At 39.7% G+C, this 20,207-nt stretch overlaps 1 protein-coding gene across 1 annotated transcript in view; it reads left to right on the forward strand.

The window, feature by feature from the left end:
- The window catches only part of DNAH7 (dynein axonemal heavy chain 7), a 261,702-nt gene that overhangs the window by 113,081 nt on the left and 128,414 nt on the right, over positions 1-20,207 (forward strand). Inside the window, exons 39-43 of the mRNA XM_063430168.1 lie at positions 912-1,131; positions 2,054-2,926; positions 9,121-9,350; positions 14,814-15,144; positions 17,193-17,539. Coding sequence (XP_063286238.1) covers positions 912-1,131; positions 2,054-2,926; positions 9,121-9,350; positions 14,814-15,144; positions 17,193-17,539 — 2,001 coding nt within the window. The remainder of the gene's footprint in view (positions 1-911; positions 1,132-2,053; positions 2,927-9,120; positions 9,351-14,813; positions 15,145-17,192; positions 17,540-20,207) is intronic.

Consider the following 20,207-nt stretch of genomic DNA (forward strand, 5'->3'; position numbering starts at 1 on the left):
ATAAGTCACATACATAGAATCAATATATAGTCAGTAGACAATGCACACGGAATTGGTACAGTTGTTCAAAAGACCATCCATAAAAACAGTTTACATACTGAACAATGATTGTATGTACAGGTTAACATCAAAAGGAGTAAAAACAGGAAAATACTAATTTTTTATTCAATTTTATACTATGTATTCTGGTCCTTGGTGTGGTTTTTAAACTCAAAATATTGTTGTAGTATCATGTTACGTTAAATAATAGATCACACTGACATTTTTGAAGCAAATCTGTTTTCTTTTTAAGATCAATGCTGTATTGACCGACTTTTGTATTAGGAACAATGTAATACTAATATTCTTCACAAGATCTCTTTATTATTTTCAACTACCTTCCAGTTCCTCTTCTTCTTGCTACCTCAGAATTACCAAAGTTAATTATGTATAATGCTTAATTAGTTATCTCTGCCCTTCTAACCTTCTCAACTATACTTAGTTTGATTTTCAAGCAATACACTCCAGAGTTGCAACTTTGGCAAACCAGTTGTAAATGAAATCCAAATCGCACACCTTCTTCTGAAACTCTTCATGGGCTTTCACACACTTACTATTTCCTCATGCTCCCTTTAGTAGGTTTTTCTTAAGTGGTGGCTTCGGACTCTTTCAGGTCAACTTACTAGACCCCCAATGCTGTAAAAACACATTGTGGCAAAGTTCTGACAAAAATTGTATGAACTCATTAGCATAAGTTTGCTGCAATGCAGTAACGGGGGAATGAAAAGGGAGGTCATACAGTGGGCCTCATGTCTTTTATTTATTTATTGATGTTAGAGAGAGATGATCCGTCTCACAGATCCCAGCATGCCATCTATTCTTTTTTCTTTTTTGTATCTATGACTTATGATTAGTGACTTTTTTACCTTTAGGTATAACTTTCCAGGAGAATTTGCAGCCTTGACACCTCAAATTATACATGGAACTATGGCAATATACAAAGAAACAATGAAGAATCTCTTGCCCACACCAGCTAAATCTCACTACCTATTCAATCTCCGTGACTTTTCTCGAGTAATTCAGGGAATTTGCCTATCACGACCAGAAACATCAGATTCTCCATTGTTAATCAAGCGCCTGTGGGTCCATGAGGTAAAAATGCTAAAGAAGCCAGTGCAAATTAAATTGCATTGTAATGAAATAAGTATCTGTCTATTTAAAACAATGCATAAATTCAATAAGTAGGACAGCCTGTGGATGCAGTGGTGTATCCTGGTTTTGTGCTGAAAGATTATGTCTGTGGTTCATGACCTGGCCCTTAAGGAATACTAGCAAGTCAGAGTTTAAAGGCTCAGTCTAAGGACCATAACCAATTTACATTATGACAAAGTACATGGTATTTACAACACCTGAGTCCACTGTTAGAACTTTTGCAGTTCTACAGCTCGTACCCTAGTTTATTAAACAGAGAACCAGCATGTGTATAAACTGAGGACAAGAAAAAAGAAACCCATAGCACAACATGTATGTAATGAAAAATGGATTTTATTTATACACCCAATAGCCTAAAGGTGACACAAATAAAGTGCATATTACAAGTGTAAAAATTTATCTATATGTATAGAAAAAGAATGTATTAAACACATAAATAAAGTTTAAAGTGCATACATATAAACCCACAAGTATGACTAAAGGTATACTAACCAGAGGCTGGAGCCCCTCCAAAAATGTTTTGTCTGTATGCCTTTCTCAAGAGGATCCCCTTGAAAAAGGTGTCCAGCCTAAATGTGTTTGTTTTTTTCGTGTGCCTTTAATGGAACTCATAGTTGTAGAAAAAAAAGTTGAAAACCACTGGACAGGTGATTGGTTTGATTTTAAATAGAAGCATGATTTGTGGTGAATTTGTATCCAGATCAGATGTTTGGTAGAGGAACCCATTACTTTGGGTTATATGGATACATATATAAAAATAAACTATTACAATAAACACTATTGTTAAGCATTCTGCTGACCATTAGGAAGTTTTGCTCCATTTTACGTAAACTTATGATGTATTTGCTTACATTTTCTTCAGGTCCTCAGAGTTTACTATGATCGCCTTGTGGATAATGGAGATCGTTCGTGGCTTGTTAAATGCATTGAAGAAGTAGTAAAGAGTCACATGCGTGAAGACTTCCATCAACTCTTTCAACATCTAGACTTTAACGGTGATGGCAAAGTGGAGGAGGATGATTTGCGTAGCTTAATGTTCTGTGATTTTCATGACATTAAAAGAGAAGACTTAAATTACAGGGAAATAAATGATGTCGATAAACTGCGTTTAGTTGTGGAGAGTCACCTGGATGAATTTAATAACATTAGCAAAAAAACAATGAACCTTGTGCTGTTTCGTTTTGCAATTGAACATATTTGCAGAATTTCACGTATTTTGAAACAGCCAAGAAGTCATGCCCTTCTGGTTGGTGTTGGAGGGAGTGGACGCCAGTCTGTCACTAGATTAGCTGTCCATATGGCTGACCAAAGACTATTCCAGGTTGAAATTTCTAAAGGTTACGGAAATGTTGAGTGGCGTGAAGACTTGAAACAAATTCTAAGGAGGTCTACAGAGGGTGAAATGCAAGGTGTATTTTTGTTCAGTGATGCCCAGATCAAAAAGGAATCTTTCTTAGAAGACATTAACAATTTACTAAATGCAGGAGAGGTGCCAAACCTTTTTGCACCTGATGAAAAGCAAGAAATATGTGAACGGATGCGACAAATAGATCGTCAGAGGGATAAATCAAAACAGACTGATGGAAGTCCTTTAGCTCTATTTAACTTATTTATTGACCGATGCCGAGATCAGCTCCATGTGGTTCTAGCCATGAGTCCAATTGGAGATGCTTTTCGTAATAGGCTGCGAAAATTTCCAGCTCTTGTTAACTGTTGTACGATCGACTGGTTTCAGGTACAATTTATATGTTTAATTGTTATTTATTTTTATTCAAATGGGTACCTTTCTCTTTTTTAAACACCTAAGGACCATAACAACTTATGCTCCTTCACCCTTTTTGAAGTCACCTGTCCTTGTCTCCCTTTTCTCTTTGGCTATAACAGCACTTCAGGATGAAAGTGACTCATTCTTTATTGTGATATATGGGTAATATGTTAAAATATATAACAAAATTAAGTAAGATAAAAAGCTACTCACATTTAAATGTTTTCTGAGTTTCTAGCTTTTGTGGACAACTCTGTCCGGATTATGTGGCGTATGCAGTCAGGACAATCTTACACTGTTCTTTAAGGCCTGAACTTATCCCTTAAAGGGGTATATGGGGTATTTAGTCAAGCACTTTAAGATTAATAGAACTGATGCCTAACTTGATAGCAACTGCAGCTCTCTCAGACAAAATGTTATGGCCATGACGTATACTTACAGTATAATATCAAAGGACTTGTCATGTATCAAGGGACTTGTCATGATAGATGGGGATTTGTATATCATGCATGATGGAAAATATTTGGCCTGGCAGAGGAGGAAGCATCTTTCTCTGATGTCAGGTACCAAAGGAGCAGACTTGTAGCTACTTTAGTTGTCTGCACACTGTTTTATAAGCAACAGTGTGCAGACAGGGGACCTCGGTGTCCTGTAGCTTTTGAAGCAGCATAAGTTATTATTTTGCTTTAAATGCTCTCTTAATTTACAAGCAGATTAAGCAGTGAGGGAGTGTCAACAACACATTTACAAAATAGTAAATTAATTAATAGTTAATTTTGCTGCCACACTAAGCCTAAACCATATGTCACCCCTCCCCCATGCCACCAAAACCATAGAGTACTTTCACTTTTTTTCACTAGTGTTATCAATGCTACAAGCAGGGCTGCCATCAGAAATTTTGGGGCCCTTGACAAAGCTCAAGGTCTGGGCCCCCGGGGCCGCCCCTGAGTCCGCTCACACGGCTCTTCCTGAGTCCGCCCACAAGGATGCCGTACTGAATGTGGTGTGTGTATAGTGGATGTAGAATTAGAATGTGTGTAATGGACACAGAGGGCGTGTGGAAAATTGATGCAGTGTGTATAGTGGATGCAGATTTTACATTTGTGTAATGGATATAGTGTTTGTGTGTATTAGATACAGTGTGTGCAGCGGATGCAGTGTGTACAGTGAACGCAGAGTGTGTATTTGTGTAGTGTATGTAGTGTGCGTATATTGAATACAGAGTGTGTTTAGTGGATGCAGTGCTTCTTTGAGTAGTGGATGCAGTGAGTGAAGTGGAAATAGTGTCTGTGTATAGTGAATGCAGAGTGTGTGTTTGTTAAATTGGATGTAGTGTTTGTGTGTAGTGAATGCAGAGTGTGTGTTTGTTAAATTGGATGTAGTGTTTGTGTATAGTGAATGCAGAGTGTGTGTTTGTTAAATTGGATGTAGTGTTTGTGTGTAGTGAATGCAGAGTGTGTGTTTGCATAGTGGGTGTAGTGTCTCTGTGTATTAGATGAAGTGTGTGTAGTGGGTGCAGTGTGTGTGTATCTATTGGATGTAGTGTGTGTATGGTGAATGCAAAATGTTTGAATGAGTAGTGGATGTAGTGTGTGTATAATGAATGCAGAGTGTGTGTGTGTAGTGGATGCTGTGTGTACAGTGAATGCAAAGTGTATGTGTGTGTGTAGTGGATGTAGTGTGTGTGTATAGTGAATGCACAGTGTGTGTAGTGGATGTTTTGTAGGTATAGTGAATGCAGAGTGTGTTTGTTTAGTGCATGCAGACTGTTAGTGTGGTGAATGCAGAGTCTGTGTTAGTGTAGTGAATTCAAAGTGTGTTAGTGTAGTGAAGGCAAAGTGTGTTAGTGAGGTGTATGCAGAGCGTGTGTTAGTGTAGTGAAAGCAGAGTGTGTGTTAGTATAGTGTATGCAGAGTCTCTGTTAGTGTAGTGAATGTAGAGTCTGTGTTAGTGTAGTGAAAGCAGAGTGTGTGCTAGTGTAGTGTATGCAGAGTGTGTGTTAGTGTAGTGAAAGTAGAGTGTGTGTTAGTGTAATGAATGCATAGTGTGTGTTAGTGTAGTATAAGCAGAGTGTGTGTTAGTGTAGTGAATGCAGAGTGTGTGTTAGTGTAGTATATGCAGAATGTGTGTTAGTGTAGTGAATGCAGAGTCTGTGTTAGTGTAGTGAAAGCAGATTGTGTGTTAGTGTAGTGTAATCAGAGTGTGTGTTAGTGTAGTGAAAGTAGAGTGTGTGTTAGTGTAATGAATGCATAGTGTGTTTTAGTGTAGTATAAGCAGAGTGTGTGTTAGTGTAGTGAATGCAGAGTGTGTGTTAGTGTAGTATATGCAGAATGTGTGTTAGTGTAGTATATGCAGAATGTGTGTTAGTGTAGTGAATGCAGAGTCTGTGTTAGTGTAGTGAAAGCAGATTGTGTGTTAGTGTAGTGTAATCAGAGTGTGTGTTAGTGTAGTGAAAGTAGAGTGTGTGTTAGTGTAATGAATGCATAGTGTGTTTTAGTGTAGTATAAGCAGAGTGTGTGTTAGTGTAGTGAATGCAGAGTGTGTGTTAGTGTAGTATATGCAGAATGTGTGTTAGTGTAGTGAATGCAGAGTCTGTGTTAGTGTAGTGAAAGCAGAGTGTGTGTTAGTGTAGTGTAATCAGAGTCTGTGTTAGTGTAGTGAATTCAAAGTGTATTAGTGTAGTGAAGGCAAAGTGTGTTAGTGAGGTGTATGCAGAGCGTGTGTTAGTGTAGTGAAAGCAGAGTGTGTGTTAGTATAGTGTATGCAGAGTCTCTGTTAGTGTAGTGAATGTAGAGTCTGTGTTAGTGTAGTGAAAGCAGAGTGTGTGCTAGTGTAGTGTATGCAGAGTGTGTTAGTGTAGTGAAAGTAGAGTGTGTGTTAGTGTAATGAATGCATAGTGTGTGTTAGTGTAGTATAAGCAGAGTGTGTGTTAGTGTAGTGAATGCAGAGTGTGTGTTAGTGTAGTATATGCAGAATGTGTGTTAGTGAAGTGAATGCAGAGTCTGTGTTAGTGTAGTGAAAGCAGAGTGTGTGTTAGTGTAGTGTAATCAGAGTGTGTGTTAGTGTAGTGAAATCAGACTGTGTGTTAGTGTAGTTTATGCAGAGTGTATTAGTGCAGTACATGCACAGTGTGTGTTAGTGTAATGAATGCAGAGTGTGTGTTAATGTAGTAAAAAGCAAAATATTGAGCAAACTGGGGAGGGGAAGGAGCATGTTTTCACATTTAGGTTATTCCCCCATCCCTGCTTCTTCCCTGGCCCAGGGAGGGGGTAGATTCTATTCCCTGCTTGTCCGGTGGCATGGTCGGGCCCCGGCTGCCTGTATACTGCAGAGGGGGCCCAGCACACTCCATACTTACTTTACAGCTCCTCTCTCTGTCTCGACTGATGCTGGTAATAATACATATTTACTGGTGTGACTGTGCTGGAGGTCCCGCACCAATAAAAAATATAGATTTTTTTTATATATTTATCATATTAATCATTTCATTTGCAGATTATCAAACTACCACCCTTCCCTGTTCAATAAATAAAACAGCTATTTTTATTTTTGACAATTTTTATTGTTTTTTTCAGGGTACAGAAGAAAAGGGGTGGTTATAGAGGGGGAAAAAAGACGGGATTACATGTTTCCCAAGACATGTTATCCTTCAAGTTTGACATTTAAGGTTACAGTATTTTTACAGTAGTTTGGGCATTGTTTGTCTGTGATGCTAGGTAGGTCGTGCTCGGCCTAAATTTTGGCTGGTCGTTAGCGGTAATCTTATTGAGTGGCCCTACAGGTATGCCGGGTGGATTTTGCTGGTATCTAGAGTTGTCTAGGGACAGTGCATTAATGCGGTCTGTCGTTTCAGCTATTACCTTAGCGTGTGCCTCTGAGGGATGCAGGAAGTGTGCGTTGGTGGTGTCTCTCCGTTTGCGTAGTAGGGTGAGGTGTTGCAGCCGTGAGTTCTTCGCTAGGTGTGCGGCTCTGGTTCGGAAGTAGAGGTGGGGTTGACCTGTACAGTCGCCCAAGTGAGGGTTCGTACGTGCCTAGGCAACCTCTGGTTGTCGGGGTGCGGATAAGCACCACGAGGGGTTAGGAGTAAAAAACTTTCCTAATCTGTGGTGTTTTGGGCTCCTATGCGGATTGTATATTGGAGCAGAAATCTCAGTTAACAAGGTTACATAAACTTTTTTTTTGTGTGTGTGTGCAATTTTTAGTCTGTAGTTTCCATAACGGTTGCGAAGGTAGTTTGGCCTTAGGTAAGTCCCCTTTGTCAACTACATAAAGCAACTATATAATATAAATGTATGGAGTAGGTGTAGGGAGGGAACAGCACTCGAAGGTCCAGCAGAGCTATCCCTTCTTCTGGGGTATGGACGGTGATGGTTTCTCCACCTTTGGTGATCAGCAGCTTTGTTGGGTACCCCCATCGGTGTCTGATGTCGTGGTTCCATAGGTCTGTCATAACTTGGTTGAATGCTCGTCTTCTGCGCAGTGTCGCTGCTGATAGGTCCGCCATGATGCACACGCCAGGGTACTCTTCGTGTGGGTCGGGTTCGCTCCTGCATGATCGGAGGACCAGCTCTTTGATGTGGAAGTAATGGGCTTGGAGAAGGATGTCGCGGGGCGTTGTGTCTGGGAGGTGAGTCCGTTTAGGGATCCTGTGGGCCCTATCCACCAGCAGCATGTCCACATGGACTCCCGGGGCGTAGGCGTGCATGAGGCTCCTTACATATACCTGGAGGTCACTTGGTAGGACATATTCTGGGACACCCCTGAGGCGTAGGTTTTTTCGTTGTGCCCTGTCTTTGGCATCCGCCATGCGGGTTTCCATCACCTCTAGCCGGGGCTCTAGGGCCTGCACTTGGTCGACCATTTTGTTTTGAGCCATGGTGAGCACTTTGCACTCCACTTCCACGCGGTTCACTCTGATGGTGAGGTTTAAGAGTTAAATTTTTAGTTGGTCTGCTGTGGTCTGCCACGAGGCCATTCGTTTTGTGGACATAGTTTCCATAGCGTTTGTAAAGAAATCTTTGGTGAGGTTTTCAGAGTGCGGTGGTGTATTCAGTGCGGCCATGTGGTTTCTGGATTCGTCTGTCACAGCTCCGTCTTGTAGGCCTGTCCGCTCGGACTCAGGCAAGATGGTTGTTTTGTGGCCAAAGAAGTTTTGTTTGTCGCTTTTGGAGGAGGCTTTCTTATTCTTATGTTGAGACATGGTCTGTTATGGCTTTAGAGATTTCTGCTGAATTAATTTTCTGTTATTTTAGAGCCCATGTGCCAGGGCAGATTTTTATGCAGCCATCTTGTTCGGCGGTCAGCCATGCCCCCGAAAAACAGCTAGTTTTATACATTGGTAATTATGTTGTCTGTTTCAGCAGAATCCTCTCCCAAACCTCTACCTGTAAAACTCTTTAACTTAATTACCTTTTCTGCAATATCTACAAGTATCTCTTGGATATAACAAACAGAAAAAATGAATAATTGGGTTAATTCATATTATTATCATATGACTTTTCATTGCTTCCTAACTGAAGATAGCAAGTATAATAACAAAATTATTATGGTGTTTGCTATTATGTGTATTGTATGGTGCTAAAGAACTCATTGGAACATTATGAAATATACCTGCAATAATATTATTTTTATTAATGTGATCGTGCTGACCTTCATTTGTTGTCATTGATGTCACCACAGTGGACAGCAGCTTGTGTATGCATGGCCATTAGAACACATTACAGTGACCTAATGGTGCCTTGTCAACTTTTCAACCCACAGCTTTATCAAAGGATGTTGGAGAGTGTTATTATGTAGTAGCTTACAGAGATCTAAGTGCCAACCTGCTGTGACTGCCAATATGAGCAGTAAAAGCTCAATGTAAAGCTCAACAGATCAATCAAATTGAATATTCATCTGTTCTTCTCTGTACATACTTATGTATATTATACAAAATGCATATCATTAACGCTAATATGTCAAAAACAGAAATTATAGTACATTTGTGGCTTTAAGAATTAGTGCTGTTTTCACTAAATGTATGTAATAAAACCATGGTTATTATAATTACATATAGTGCTATAATTTCTCAAAATGCACAATGTATTTTCAAATGCTTTTTACATTCCCAGTTTGTGAAACATGTATTGTGGTCTAAGAATTTGATTGTAATTTTTTTTTTTTAGTCCTGGCCAGAAGATGCACTTCAAGCTGTTGCCACACGTTTTTTGGAGGACATTGAGATGTCAGATGAAATTCGAAATGGGTGCATTGACATGTGCAAAAGTTTCCACACATCTACAATTACATTATCTGAGAAATTCCGCTCCGAACTTCAAAGATACAATTATGTGACACCTACATCTTACCTAGAGTTGATCTCTACATTTAAAACTTTACTGCAGAAGAAACGATCGTAAGTGCTTATAAGTAATTTATTTTAAACCTCTATAACACAGAGAATGCAGTCTGGCAGATTATGACCCTGTAGATATATTACAAAAAACAAATATATCAGTTGTGCCTTGTTATGTCTGTTTATTTAAAAGCTTTTCTTTGATTAACACAGTTCCATTTTCCATGAAATTGAATGATACACGAGGTCATGACAGAACAATCATGATCAATCATGCTGGTTATTATTTCTGTTCTTTTCTTTTAGCTCTTGTCTTGAGTTTATATTATTTGAAAGTTTAAACTAATAGCAACATTTCATGGACTAGACATGTCAAATACACTAATCACAAAGACTAGCTCTTTGAAGATAGAATTTAAATCCACTGGTGGGGCCTGGAACCGCTACAGCTCAGACACCATTCTTTGCTGCTCCAAAAATGTAAACTATATAACTGGTCTTCATGGGAGCAGTAGTTTTTACTGGGGGATCTCGAGGGGATCACACTGATGCCTTTTTTGTGTGGAACACCAGTCAGATTGTAGCGCAAAGCTCAACAGAGTATTAGGCCTGGAAGCCTGCGGGCCGCTGCCATACATGCAGGAACCCGTCTGGCCTGCTTCCTCAACTCCAACTCTCTCTGCCACTCTAGTGAGACTGCCTTTATCAAAGTCACTAACGACATTATCACAGCTAAATCCAAAGGTCACTACTCCATACTAATTCTTCTTGACCTCTCTGCTGCCTTTGACACCATTGATCATGTTCTCCTTCTCCAAACTATTCAATCACTCGGTCTCTGTGACTCTGTCCTCTCATGGTTTTCCTCCTATCTCACCCAACACTCATTCAGTGTCTCCTTTTCTAATGATACCTCCACCATTCGTCCTGTCTCAGTTGGAGTCCCCCAAGGCTCCCTGGTCCCCTTTTATTTTCTCTTTACACTGCCTCCCTTGGCAAACTTATTACCTCATTTGGATTCCAATACCACCTGTATGCTGATGACACCCAGATATATCTCTACTCCCCGGACCTCTCCCCTGATGTCCTGCAACGTGTCACCTCTTGCCTTTCTTCTATCTCTGATTGGATATCCTCCCGCTTTATGAAACTGAATCTTTCCAAAACAGAACTTCTTATCTTTCCTCCTCTTAATATTAATCCTCCTCTCTCGCTCTCCCTTCAGATTGGTGGTACCCATATCAGCCCATCCTTACAAACACGTTGTCTTGGTGTTACTTTTGATTCTGACTTCACCTTTGAGCCTCACATCCGGTCTGTTGTCAAATCATGCCAATTCCACCTTAAAAACATTGCCCGCATCCGCCCCTTTCTTACACAAGATGCTACTAAAGAGCTTGTCTATGCTCTAGTAATCTCTCGCATGGACTATTGTAACTCTCTCCTAATTGGTCTTCCCAATAGCCGTATTGCCCCGCTACAGTCTGTAATGAATGCTGCCGCCAGACTGGATTTCCACTCGGTCCTCTCACACCTCACCCCTTTGTCAGTCCTTACATTGGTTTTCTGGATACTATAGGAGTCAATTCAAAGTGCTAACCGATACCTCTAAAGCACTGAACAATCTTAGTGTAGCGTTACTCACCTTTCCCAGGGGCCGGCCGCGGTCCTCTCTTCAAGCCGCGCGCGGTCCTGCGGCTGCACGAGCTGCACGCAGCTCATCCGACGCTTCAGGCAGGAAAGCGGGCAGTGACCGCGAGATGCGGTCACATGTCCCGCCTGAATCTAAGAGCGCGCCGCGAGTCTCGGGCGCGCTCTTAAAGAGACAGTGGGAGCCTAAATTGCCAAAAGGCTCCCATTGGCCCCTGTCATCCCACACACCCCATACACTTACCTTTTGGGGGTGTGGAAGTGACAGGAGCCAATCACATTAGTTTTGAACCTATTTATACTTACCCTTTTCCCTTAGTTCCTTGCCCTATCGTGGTTTCTGCTACAGTTCCCTTTAGTGCTTGTTGTGTTCAGTTGTGTTCCTCCGTATTTGACCTTGGCTTTGTATTCTGACTTCGTTTTCGCTTTACCCTTGTCTGTACTGTTTGCCGGCTTGCTGATTCCTGTGTACCAGTCCCCGGCTAGTTCTCGTTTACGCTGTCTCTTTGTGCCCTTGACCTCGGATCGTTCCTGACTCTGTACTTCTCCTATTACGTCGAGTCCGGCCACTCTAAGGTCCGGTAGACGTATCTCTCCTCTGTGCTGTCTTCTGTTTGGCTGGAACCTGCGTGTAGGGGTATATTCTCGTTACACTTAGCCCCTCTTATATCTCCTCATAGATCCATAGGTATGCCCCTTCTCGGTCTCTCCGCTCTGCCCATGACCTTCTCCTGTCCACTGCTTGCACCCGTACGGCCAACTCACGCTTGCAGGACTTCTCGTGGGCGGCTCCCTTCCTATGGAATAGCCTGCCTACCGCCATTAGACTCTCCCCTAGTCTTTAGTCATTTAAGAAGTGCCTTAAAACACATTTCTATAGGAAAGCTTATGGCCTCTACCTCACATACCTGTCTATTGCTCTCTCCTAAAGGGCAGCACTCTACTCTCTCTTCCAGCTCTGCTTCACTCCCACCTAATTTGATTGCTATTTCCTGTACTAATGTGTTTTCTACCCCACCTCCTATAGACTGTAAGCTTGTTTGAGCAGGGCCCTCTTCAAGCTATCGTTTCTGTAAGTTTTCTTGTAATTGTCCTATTTATAGTTAAATCCACCCCTCTAATAATATTGTAAAGTGCTACGGATTCTGTTGGCACTATATAAATTGCCAAAATAATAATAATAACTCTTGCGGATAAGAGCACATTCTTTGTTTCCTGCCCAAGCAATCTATTCTGCACGAAGATGGATCAGAAACTGCAGCAAACATAGGCAGCACCACCGCAGGAGGCCAGAGACATAGGTAAGTTACTTAAATGTACTCCGAGATCACGTGTGGGGGACATGTCAAAAGATGAACCTGACCTTTCAGATGTATAAACTAGCAGCACCAAACCTTCTACCTTGGATGCCCTCAGTGGGACCCCAGGGTTGGCATCTGCTATCAAACATAAAAAGTTATACAAGGCTGACATTGTCTTAGTAAAAACTGAAGTTCAAGTGGTCATGGCCTGTGTCCAAGTTACAGAGGAAGACATGAATGATCTCAAGCAAGGCCTGGCAGCTTTGGGAAAAACCGTGCAAAAGTTACAAGACACTCTAGCCTTAAAAGTGGACACACCAGACAACATAAGTCGGAGGCATAATATTAAAATTAAAGGGGTATCAGATGCGGTGTCCCCCAAAAAATTTCCACATTTTCTTAGGCAGCTGATAGTCTCATTGCTGCCCAACAAACAAACTAAATTGTTTACGCTAGATGGGCCTAGCGGATCACTTTCGGATCTCCCCAAGAGACATTATACTCAGATGTCAATTATATGTCGACAAACCTCTGGACTTTGAATCACTCCATCTCACTTTCTGTCAAGATATTAATGGTTCCACATTGCAATGGCAAAGATCGATGCAGCCCATTACCAAGAAGCTACAAGAAGCCGACATAACATACTGCTTGTCACATTACAATTGTTCTTTGACTCACAGTTCTATTTTTTATTTTTTAATCACACTAACAGTTGAGGCGCTATAGGATGGTATTAAAGTTTTTGGGCCTAGTATATGTAGTTTAGTGGACTTTTCTGTTTGTTTTTTGTTCTACGATTTATTTTTTATTTCTTTATGTACCTTTTAGGCAAAGTACTTACAAACATAGAGGTATCCCTACAACTCCCCTCCCCATCCCTGCTGTCCCTTGGTTAGGGGTTTTCATGCACCCTGGAGGAGCTACACCTGTTGCTTCTTTTTGAAGATTCACTAGCCTCTAATACCTTTAATGCATACTCTAACACTAGCAAACATCACTGACAGTTTCCAACTACCACACAGACACAATTATACAAAACAGGTTTCGGTAACAGCCCCAGTACTCACCTCACGAAAGGTACTCTGCCCTGCTGGGTATTCTAAATAAGCTTCTCACACAATAGGGGTCTATTCCATAAAAATCTTTGGAATATATCGGTTGAACTTTCCTTTTGTTTTTCTTTTTATTATGTTATGTCTGCACTATATTTCTCTGTATTTTCTCTTTTATATATCTGTTTCCTACTGTGGTTGTACCCTAACATAAGGATAAGTAATTTGTTTGATTTGTATCACATAGTGCTTCACTGTTTCATATAAGCTTACTACTTGTAACACTAGTAAGGCATATTTTTAATGTGTGTGAATTCCCACATGTGTGTTTTTTCCATTCCTTCTCATTGATTTTTAGGTAAATGAATGGATATTTTTTGGATATCCAAACTAAAATGTTTGTTCAAGAAATAAATGAGAATTGAATCAGTCAAGCTGGGTTGATGGCCAAACACGTTGTGCCTTTTTAATTTAAAGCTACAAAATAGTTTCTGTGTATTTTAGAAAGTTTAAGAAAGAAAATACAGAATAAAACAAATGATAAATTCTGAGTAAAAGAAAGGGTCTTGCATCACACGGAAATCTAATACAGTCATGTAAGTCATGTGTTTAGACATAAAGTTTTTTTTGTTTTTTTGTTTTTTTATCTTAAAGGAATACTCCAGGCACCCAGACCAATTCTGCCCGTTGGAGTGGTCTGGGTGCCAACTCCCATTACCCTTAACCCTGCAAGTGTAATTATTGCAGTTTTCATAAACTGCAATATTTACATTGCAGGGTGAAGTCCTCCTCTAGTGGCTGTCTACTAGACAGCCACTAAAGGGACTTCCGTGTTCATAGAACACGAAAAGTGTTTTAAAATGACGCTGGACGTCCTCATGCTATGTGAGGACCTCCAGCGTCGCCGAAATCCCCATAGGAAAGCATTGTATAATGCTGACGTTGGTGGGGGAGTAGAGTAGGCGGAGCTTGACCCGTGCCGAGGGACATCGGCGCTGGACTCCGGTAAGTCACTGAAGGGATTTTAACCTGGCACTGGAGAATCCGTTTAAAGATTATTTTTTTTTCTTTATATAGGGACAGAAACAGAAGAACATAGACAGATAATGTCTCTATTACATGTGAGATATTTGCACAATAATTCATGATGAACATTTCAGTGAATTAATCTAACAGGTTGCCTTCCAGTCATTAAATGAGCTGCCTCTTTCACAGTATTATGCAAGTTATATATTATATATATGTTACAGTAAGACCAAAGTAATACTTTTTACCTGTTTGAACATTGGAAAGTAAGTAGCACATTTTACTACAATTTTATACCACTTACTGTATTACTTACTGATAGACTACAAGTCACAGATTTTGCACAGATAGATAGCTGGAGAATAATGGGAGTTGTAGTTCTGCAATATCTGGAGGGGGCAAAGTTTAAGCTTAGCTCATTGCATTTCTTTAAGGTGACAATTGAAAATGTGTCTGAATTATTTGAATTAACATGTGGTTTTATATTACAGAGACGTTCTGAAAATGAAAAGAAGATATGAGGTTGGTCTAGAGAAGCTGGAATCTGCTTCATCTCAAGTGTCAACCATGCAGGGTGAGCTAGAAGCTCTGCAGCCTCAGCTGAAGGTGGCAAGCAGAGAGGTTGATGAGATGATGGTTATAATTGAACGAGAATCCATAGAGGTGGCCAAGACGGAGAAGATTGTGAAGGCAGATGAAGCTGTGGCTAATGATCAGGCTATGGCTGCCAAGGCAATCAAGGATGAATGTGACAGTGATCTAGCACAGGCATTGCCCATTTTGGAATCAGCTTTGGCTGCACTTGACACACTTACTGCACAAGTATGTGTTCTTTATTAATTTTGTTACTTGAGTTAGTTTTTTTTTTCTAATTGTATATTATTAAAGCAACAAATGCCATGTCAGAAAACTAAATTGATCTTCACACTGCATTTTATGTTTAATGGGAAGTGGTTGTCTTTTTTACTGTTGTAAGAACATTAAATCATGTGTGATATTTTAATGACATGAGGAAGAAAATAATTAAGTAATTTTGACAGTATTTACAAAAGAAAATATTATTTCTAAATATGTTTATTTACCCAGTGATTTAGTTCATCCACTTCAAAAGGACATTTGAGGTTCTGAGAAATGTTTCAAGAACTGGTTAGTCCATAGTCAGTTCCCAAGATCTGTTTTATGATATTTTAATGACAGTTTGGGCTCCTAAACCTCTCACTAGAGTTTCTCCCTGCTATTCTAAGTTTAATAGGTTATAATTCCATGTTAATAATCTGGTGTATTCATATTACCAGGAGTCAACACTGATAACAATCTTTGAAGAATACTTACTAAAGCACTGGATGTATGGTGTCTACATGTCTGTATAGGCTTGATACCCACGATGAAGTAGACTATGATGTGCTGTACTTATGCATCTTGAGGCTTGATATAAGATAGCAAAAGCAAGTCAAATCATTTAAGCTATACCGTGGAATTTTCTAAGACATTAGTCAATTAGTCATCTATCTCTATCATCTATGACTAGTGTTCTGTATAGCAAAGCACAGTTTTACATAATTCTATCAGAAGAGGGAATCAAATTATATTACAACTTGAACTCAATTACTTTTAAAAAGAGGTCTAACCCCTTACAGTCCTAACAGTTAGTGCTGGGTCTGAAGAAAGCAGAAGCGCTGAATTACTGGTGTTTCAGAAAAAGGATAGATGAGCACAGGGATATAGCACTCACTGGTTTGCTTTCATTGTGTCTTCCTAAAGACACAATGGATATTGTGCTAAGTGATGCTAAGTGAAGTGAATAGGCTATGTGCAGCTTGTGATTTAATTTACAAGTGTTCATCTAAAGTTATTGACATAGATTTGCACATTTAGTAGTTTATTCCATTTATGGTGAATTGTAGCTTGTTCATAGAAATATAGAATGTGATAAGAACCATTCAGCCCATCTAGTCTGCCCAATTTTCTAAATACTTTCATTAGTCCCTGGCCTTATCTTATATCTAGGATAGCATTATGCCTATCCCATGCATGCTTAAACTGTGTTAACCTCTGCCTCTTCAGCTGTAAGGCTATTCCATGTATACACTACCCTCTCAGTAAAGTAATACTGATATTATTTTTAAACCTTTGTCCATCTAATTTAAGACTATGTCCTCATGTTGTGGTAGTTTTTCTTCTTTTAAATATAGTCTCCCCCTTTACTGTGTTGATTCCCTTTATGTACTTACATGTTTCTATCATATCCCCCCTGTCTCGTCTTTCCTCCAAGCTATACATTACCTAAAGAAATCCCCCAGTGGGTGAATAACTTTTCCAGTTAAGCAAATTTGATCTAAAAGTTCTACGTTTGTTGTCAGCTCTATGCTTAGTGAATGAGTTATTCTGCTTAACTTTTGATTACTTTGATGAAACAGTAGGTAAGTCAAATTATGGAGTTACATTTTAATTTATTGAAATATAGTTATATAAGAAACACTCAAAGTTGACCACAAGTAAGTTGCCAAGTTGTTTTCAACAGTTTGACTACTTAATTTGGTAATGCTCCAGGTTACTCCTGGCACCATAACCTCTATGACAGACTGCAGTTGTTGTGGTGCCTCCAGTGTTCCTTTAAAAAATCAAAAGGAAAACGTGTGTTTTTATCCTTTTTAGAAAGTGCCTACATTGTCCTAGTGAAAATCACACTTGCTGACCATTTATATCTATGGAAAAAAATATCACAGAATCAAAAGAAAAACTCTGCTTTTGATTCTTTGTTCTATTTGCCAAAAATAACATGTTTCTTTGACAGATTTTATAATTAAAGTATTTTAAAATATATGTATTCCATAGAATGTTTAAAAGGAACAATTTATCTCTATTTGTAGGACATCACGGTGGTGAAGGCTATGAAGAGCCCTCCTGCTGGAGTTAAGCTTGTTATGGAGGCAATTTGCATTTTAAAAGGTGTGAAACCTGACAAAATGCCAGATCCATCTGGCTCTGGGAGAAAGATTGAGGATTTCTGGGGACCATCAAAAAGAGTATTGGGCGACATGAAATTTCTTCAGTCACTACATGAATACGACAAGGATAACATTCCAGCTGCTTATATGAGTATCATTAGAAAGAATTACATCACAAATGCCGAGTTTGTTCCAGATAAGATTCGCAATGCATCAACAGCAGCAGAGGGACTTTGCAAATGGGTGATTGCTATGGATTCCTACGATAAGTAAGAATAATTTTACTACATGTTTTATTCACTAACTATTTATAGGAAATGTATATGGAAATATGGAAACATAAAAGAATAACATTGTGATTCACAAATTCCATAATATATTTTATGAATTGTATTGACTTACTTATAAGTACTGGGTACTTATAACATTCCAAATGTGAACAGTCTGATAGAGTGGTTGCCTTATTATTGAGCCATTAGGAAATTATAGGCAGTTACATTAAGCTGACACTATAGTCACCAAAACAACTTTAGCTTACTGAAGCAGTCATCTAATGTTTACACTTCCATTAATGCAAATTCTTGTTAATTTATAATTACTAATCTCGTGCACTATTAATAGCTTGCTAGACCCTGCAGGAGCCTCCTGTTAGTAATTAAGTGTTCTTGCATAGCAAGACCACTTAATGTTATGTCACATACAGGGAGTGCAGAATTATTAGGCAAGTTGTATTTTTGAGGATTAATTTTATTATTGAACAACAACCATGTTCTCAATGAACCCAAAAAACTCATTAATATCAAAGCTGAATATTTTTGGAAGTAGTTTTTAGCTTGTTTTTAGTTTGAGCTATTTTAGGGGGATATCTGTGTGTGCAGGTGACTATTACTGTGCATAATTATTAGGCAACTTAACAAAAAACAAATATATACCCATTTCAATTATTTATTTTTACCAGTGAAACCAATATAACATCTCAACATTCACAAATATACATTTCTGACATTCAAAAACAAAACAAAAACAAATCAGTGACCAATATAGCCACCTTTCTTTGCAAGGACACTCAAAAGCCTGCCATCCATGGATTCTGTCAGTGTTTTGATCTGTTCACCATCAACATTGCGTGCAGAAGCAACCACAGCCTCCCAGACACTGTTCAGAGAGGTGTACTGTTTTCCCTCCTTGTAAATCTCACATTTGATGATGGACCACAGGTTCTCAATGGGGTTCAGATCAGGTGAACAAGGAGGCCATGTCATTAGATTTTCTTCTTTTATACCCTTTCTTGCCAGCCACGCTGTGGAGTACTTGGACGCGTGTGATGGAGCATTGTCCTGCATGAAAATCATGTTTTTCTTGAAGGATGCAGACTTCTTCCTGTACCACTGCTTGAAGAAGGTGTCTTCCAGAAACTGGCAGTAGGACTGGGAGTTGAGCTTGACTCCATCCTCAACCCGAAAAGGCCCCACAAGCTCATCTTTGATGATACCAGCCCAAACCAGTACTCCACCTCCACCTTGCTGGCATCTGAGTCGGACTGGAGCTCTCTGCCCTTTACCAATCCAGCCACGGGCCCATCCATCTGGCCCATCAAGACTCACTCTCATTTCATCAGTCCATAAAACTTTAGAAAAATCAGTCTTGAGATATTTCTTGGCCCAGTCTTGACGTTTCAGCTTGTGTGTCTTGTTCAGTGGTGGTCGTCTTTCAGCCTTTCTTACCTTGGCCATGTCTCTGAGTATTGCACACCTTGTGCTTTTGGGCACTCCAGTGATGTTGCAGCTCTGAAATATGGCCAAACTGGTGGCAAGTGGCATCTTGGCAGCTGCACGCTTGACTTTTCTCAGTTCATGGGCAGTTATTTTGCGCCTTGGTTTTTCCACACACTTCTTGCGACCCCGTTGACTATTTTGAATGAAACGCTTGATTGTTCGATGATCACGCTTCAGAAGCTTTGCAATTTTAAGAGTGCTGCATCCCTCTGCAAGATATCTCACTATTTTTGACTTTTCTGAGCCTGTCAAGTCCTTCTTTTGACCCATTTTGCCAAAGGAAAGGAAGTTGCCTAATAATTATGCACACCTGATATAGGGTGTTGATGTCATTAGACCACACCCCTTCTCATTACAGAGATGCACATCACCTAATATGCTTAATTGGTAGTAGGCTTTCGAGCCTATACAGCTTGGTGTAAGACAACATGCATAAAGAGGATGATGTGGTCAAAATACTCATTTGCCTAATAATTCTGCACTCCCTGTATATATTATTATTAAGTGTTCTTGCATAGCAAGACCACTTACTGTTATCTCACATATATATTATTATTATTATTATAGCCAAATTTGCCACCCTAACTCCTCCCACAGTTTTTACACTACATAGACAAAAATATACCAAAACGTGCAGATTGTTCCCGATCGGATTGCTATTACTTTGTGGAACGTTTCGGCGAATGGTTCTCGGAATATCGTCGTTCTTGTGGCGAAATTTGTCCCATAGGAATGAATGGCAAAGCTAGAGTGGGCGCTGGCAAAAGCTGAAAAATCAGGACATGATTTCTAAACTGCCACCACTCCCTCATTTTCAGGCCCACCTACACAAATCTTATATCAAAACGTTCAGCTATCCCTGCTGCCACTAAAAATGTCCACAGCTAAGCCATAGTCCTTATAGTTTTCACAATATGACCATTTGTTTGCAACTCACGCAGTCCATTGACATTCATTGAAACTCCACTCTGCAAAGCTCACATTTGAAGGGCAATTTCTAAACTGCGACTGTGCCTTCATTGTTAATATCTCAGAGACATACTATACACCAAAATGTAGGTCTGGGTCTTGTGACTCTCACAATATAAAGCTATTCACTGTAGGATTTATAGTTTTTAAAATACGACCATTTGAAGATGGCAACCGCCAAAATACTCTGACC

The sequence above is a fragment of the Pelobates fuscus genome, chromosome 8 (assembly GCF_036172605.1).
Source record: "Pelobates fuscus isolate aPelFus1 chromosome 8, aPelFus1.pri, whole genome shotgun sequence".
NCBI lineage: Eukaryota > Metazoa > Chordata > Amphibia > Anura > Pelobatidae > Pelobates > Pelobates fuscus.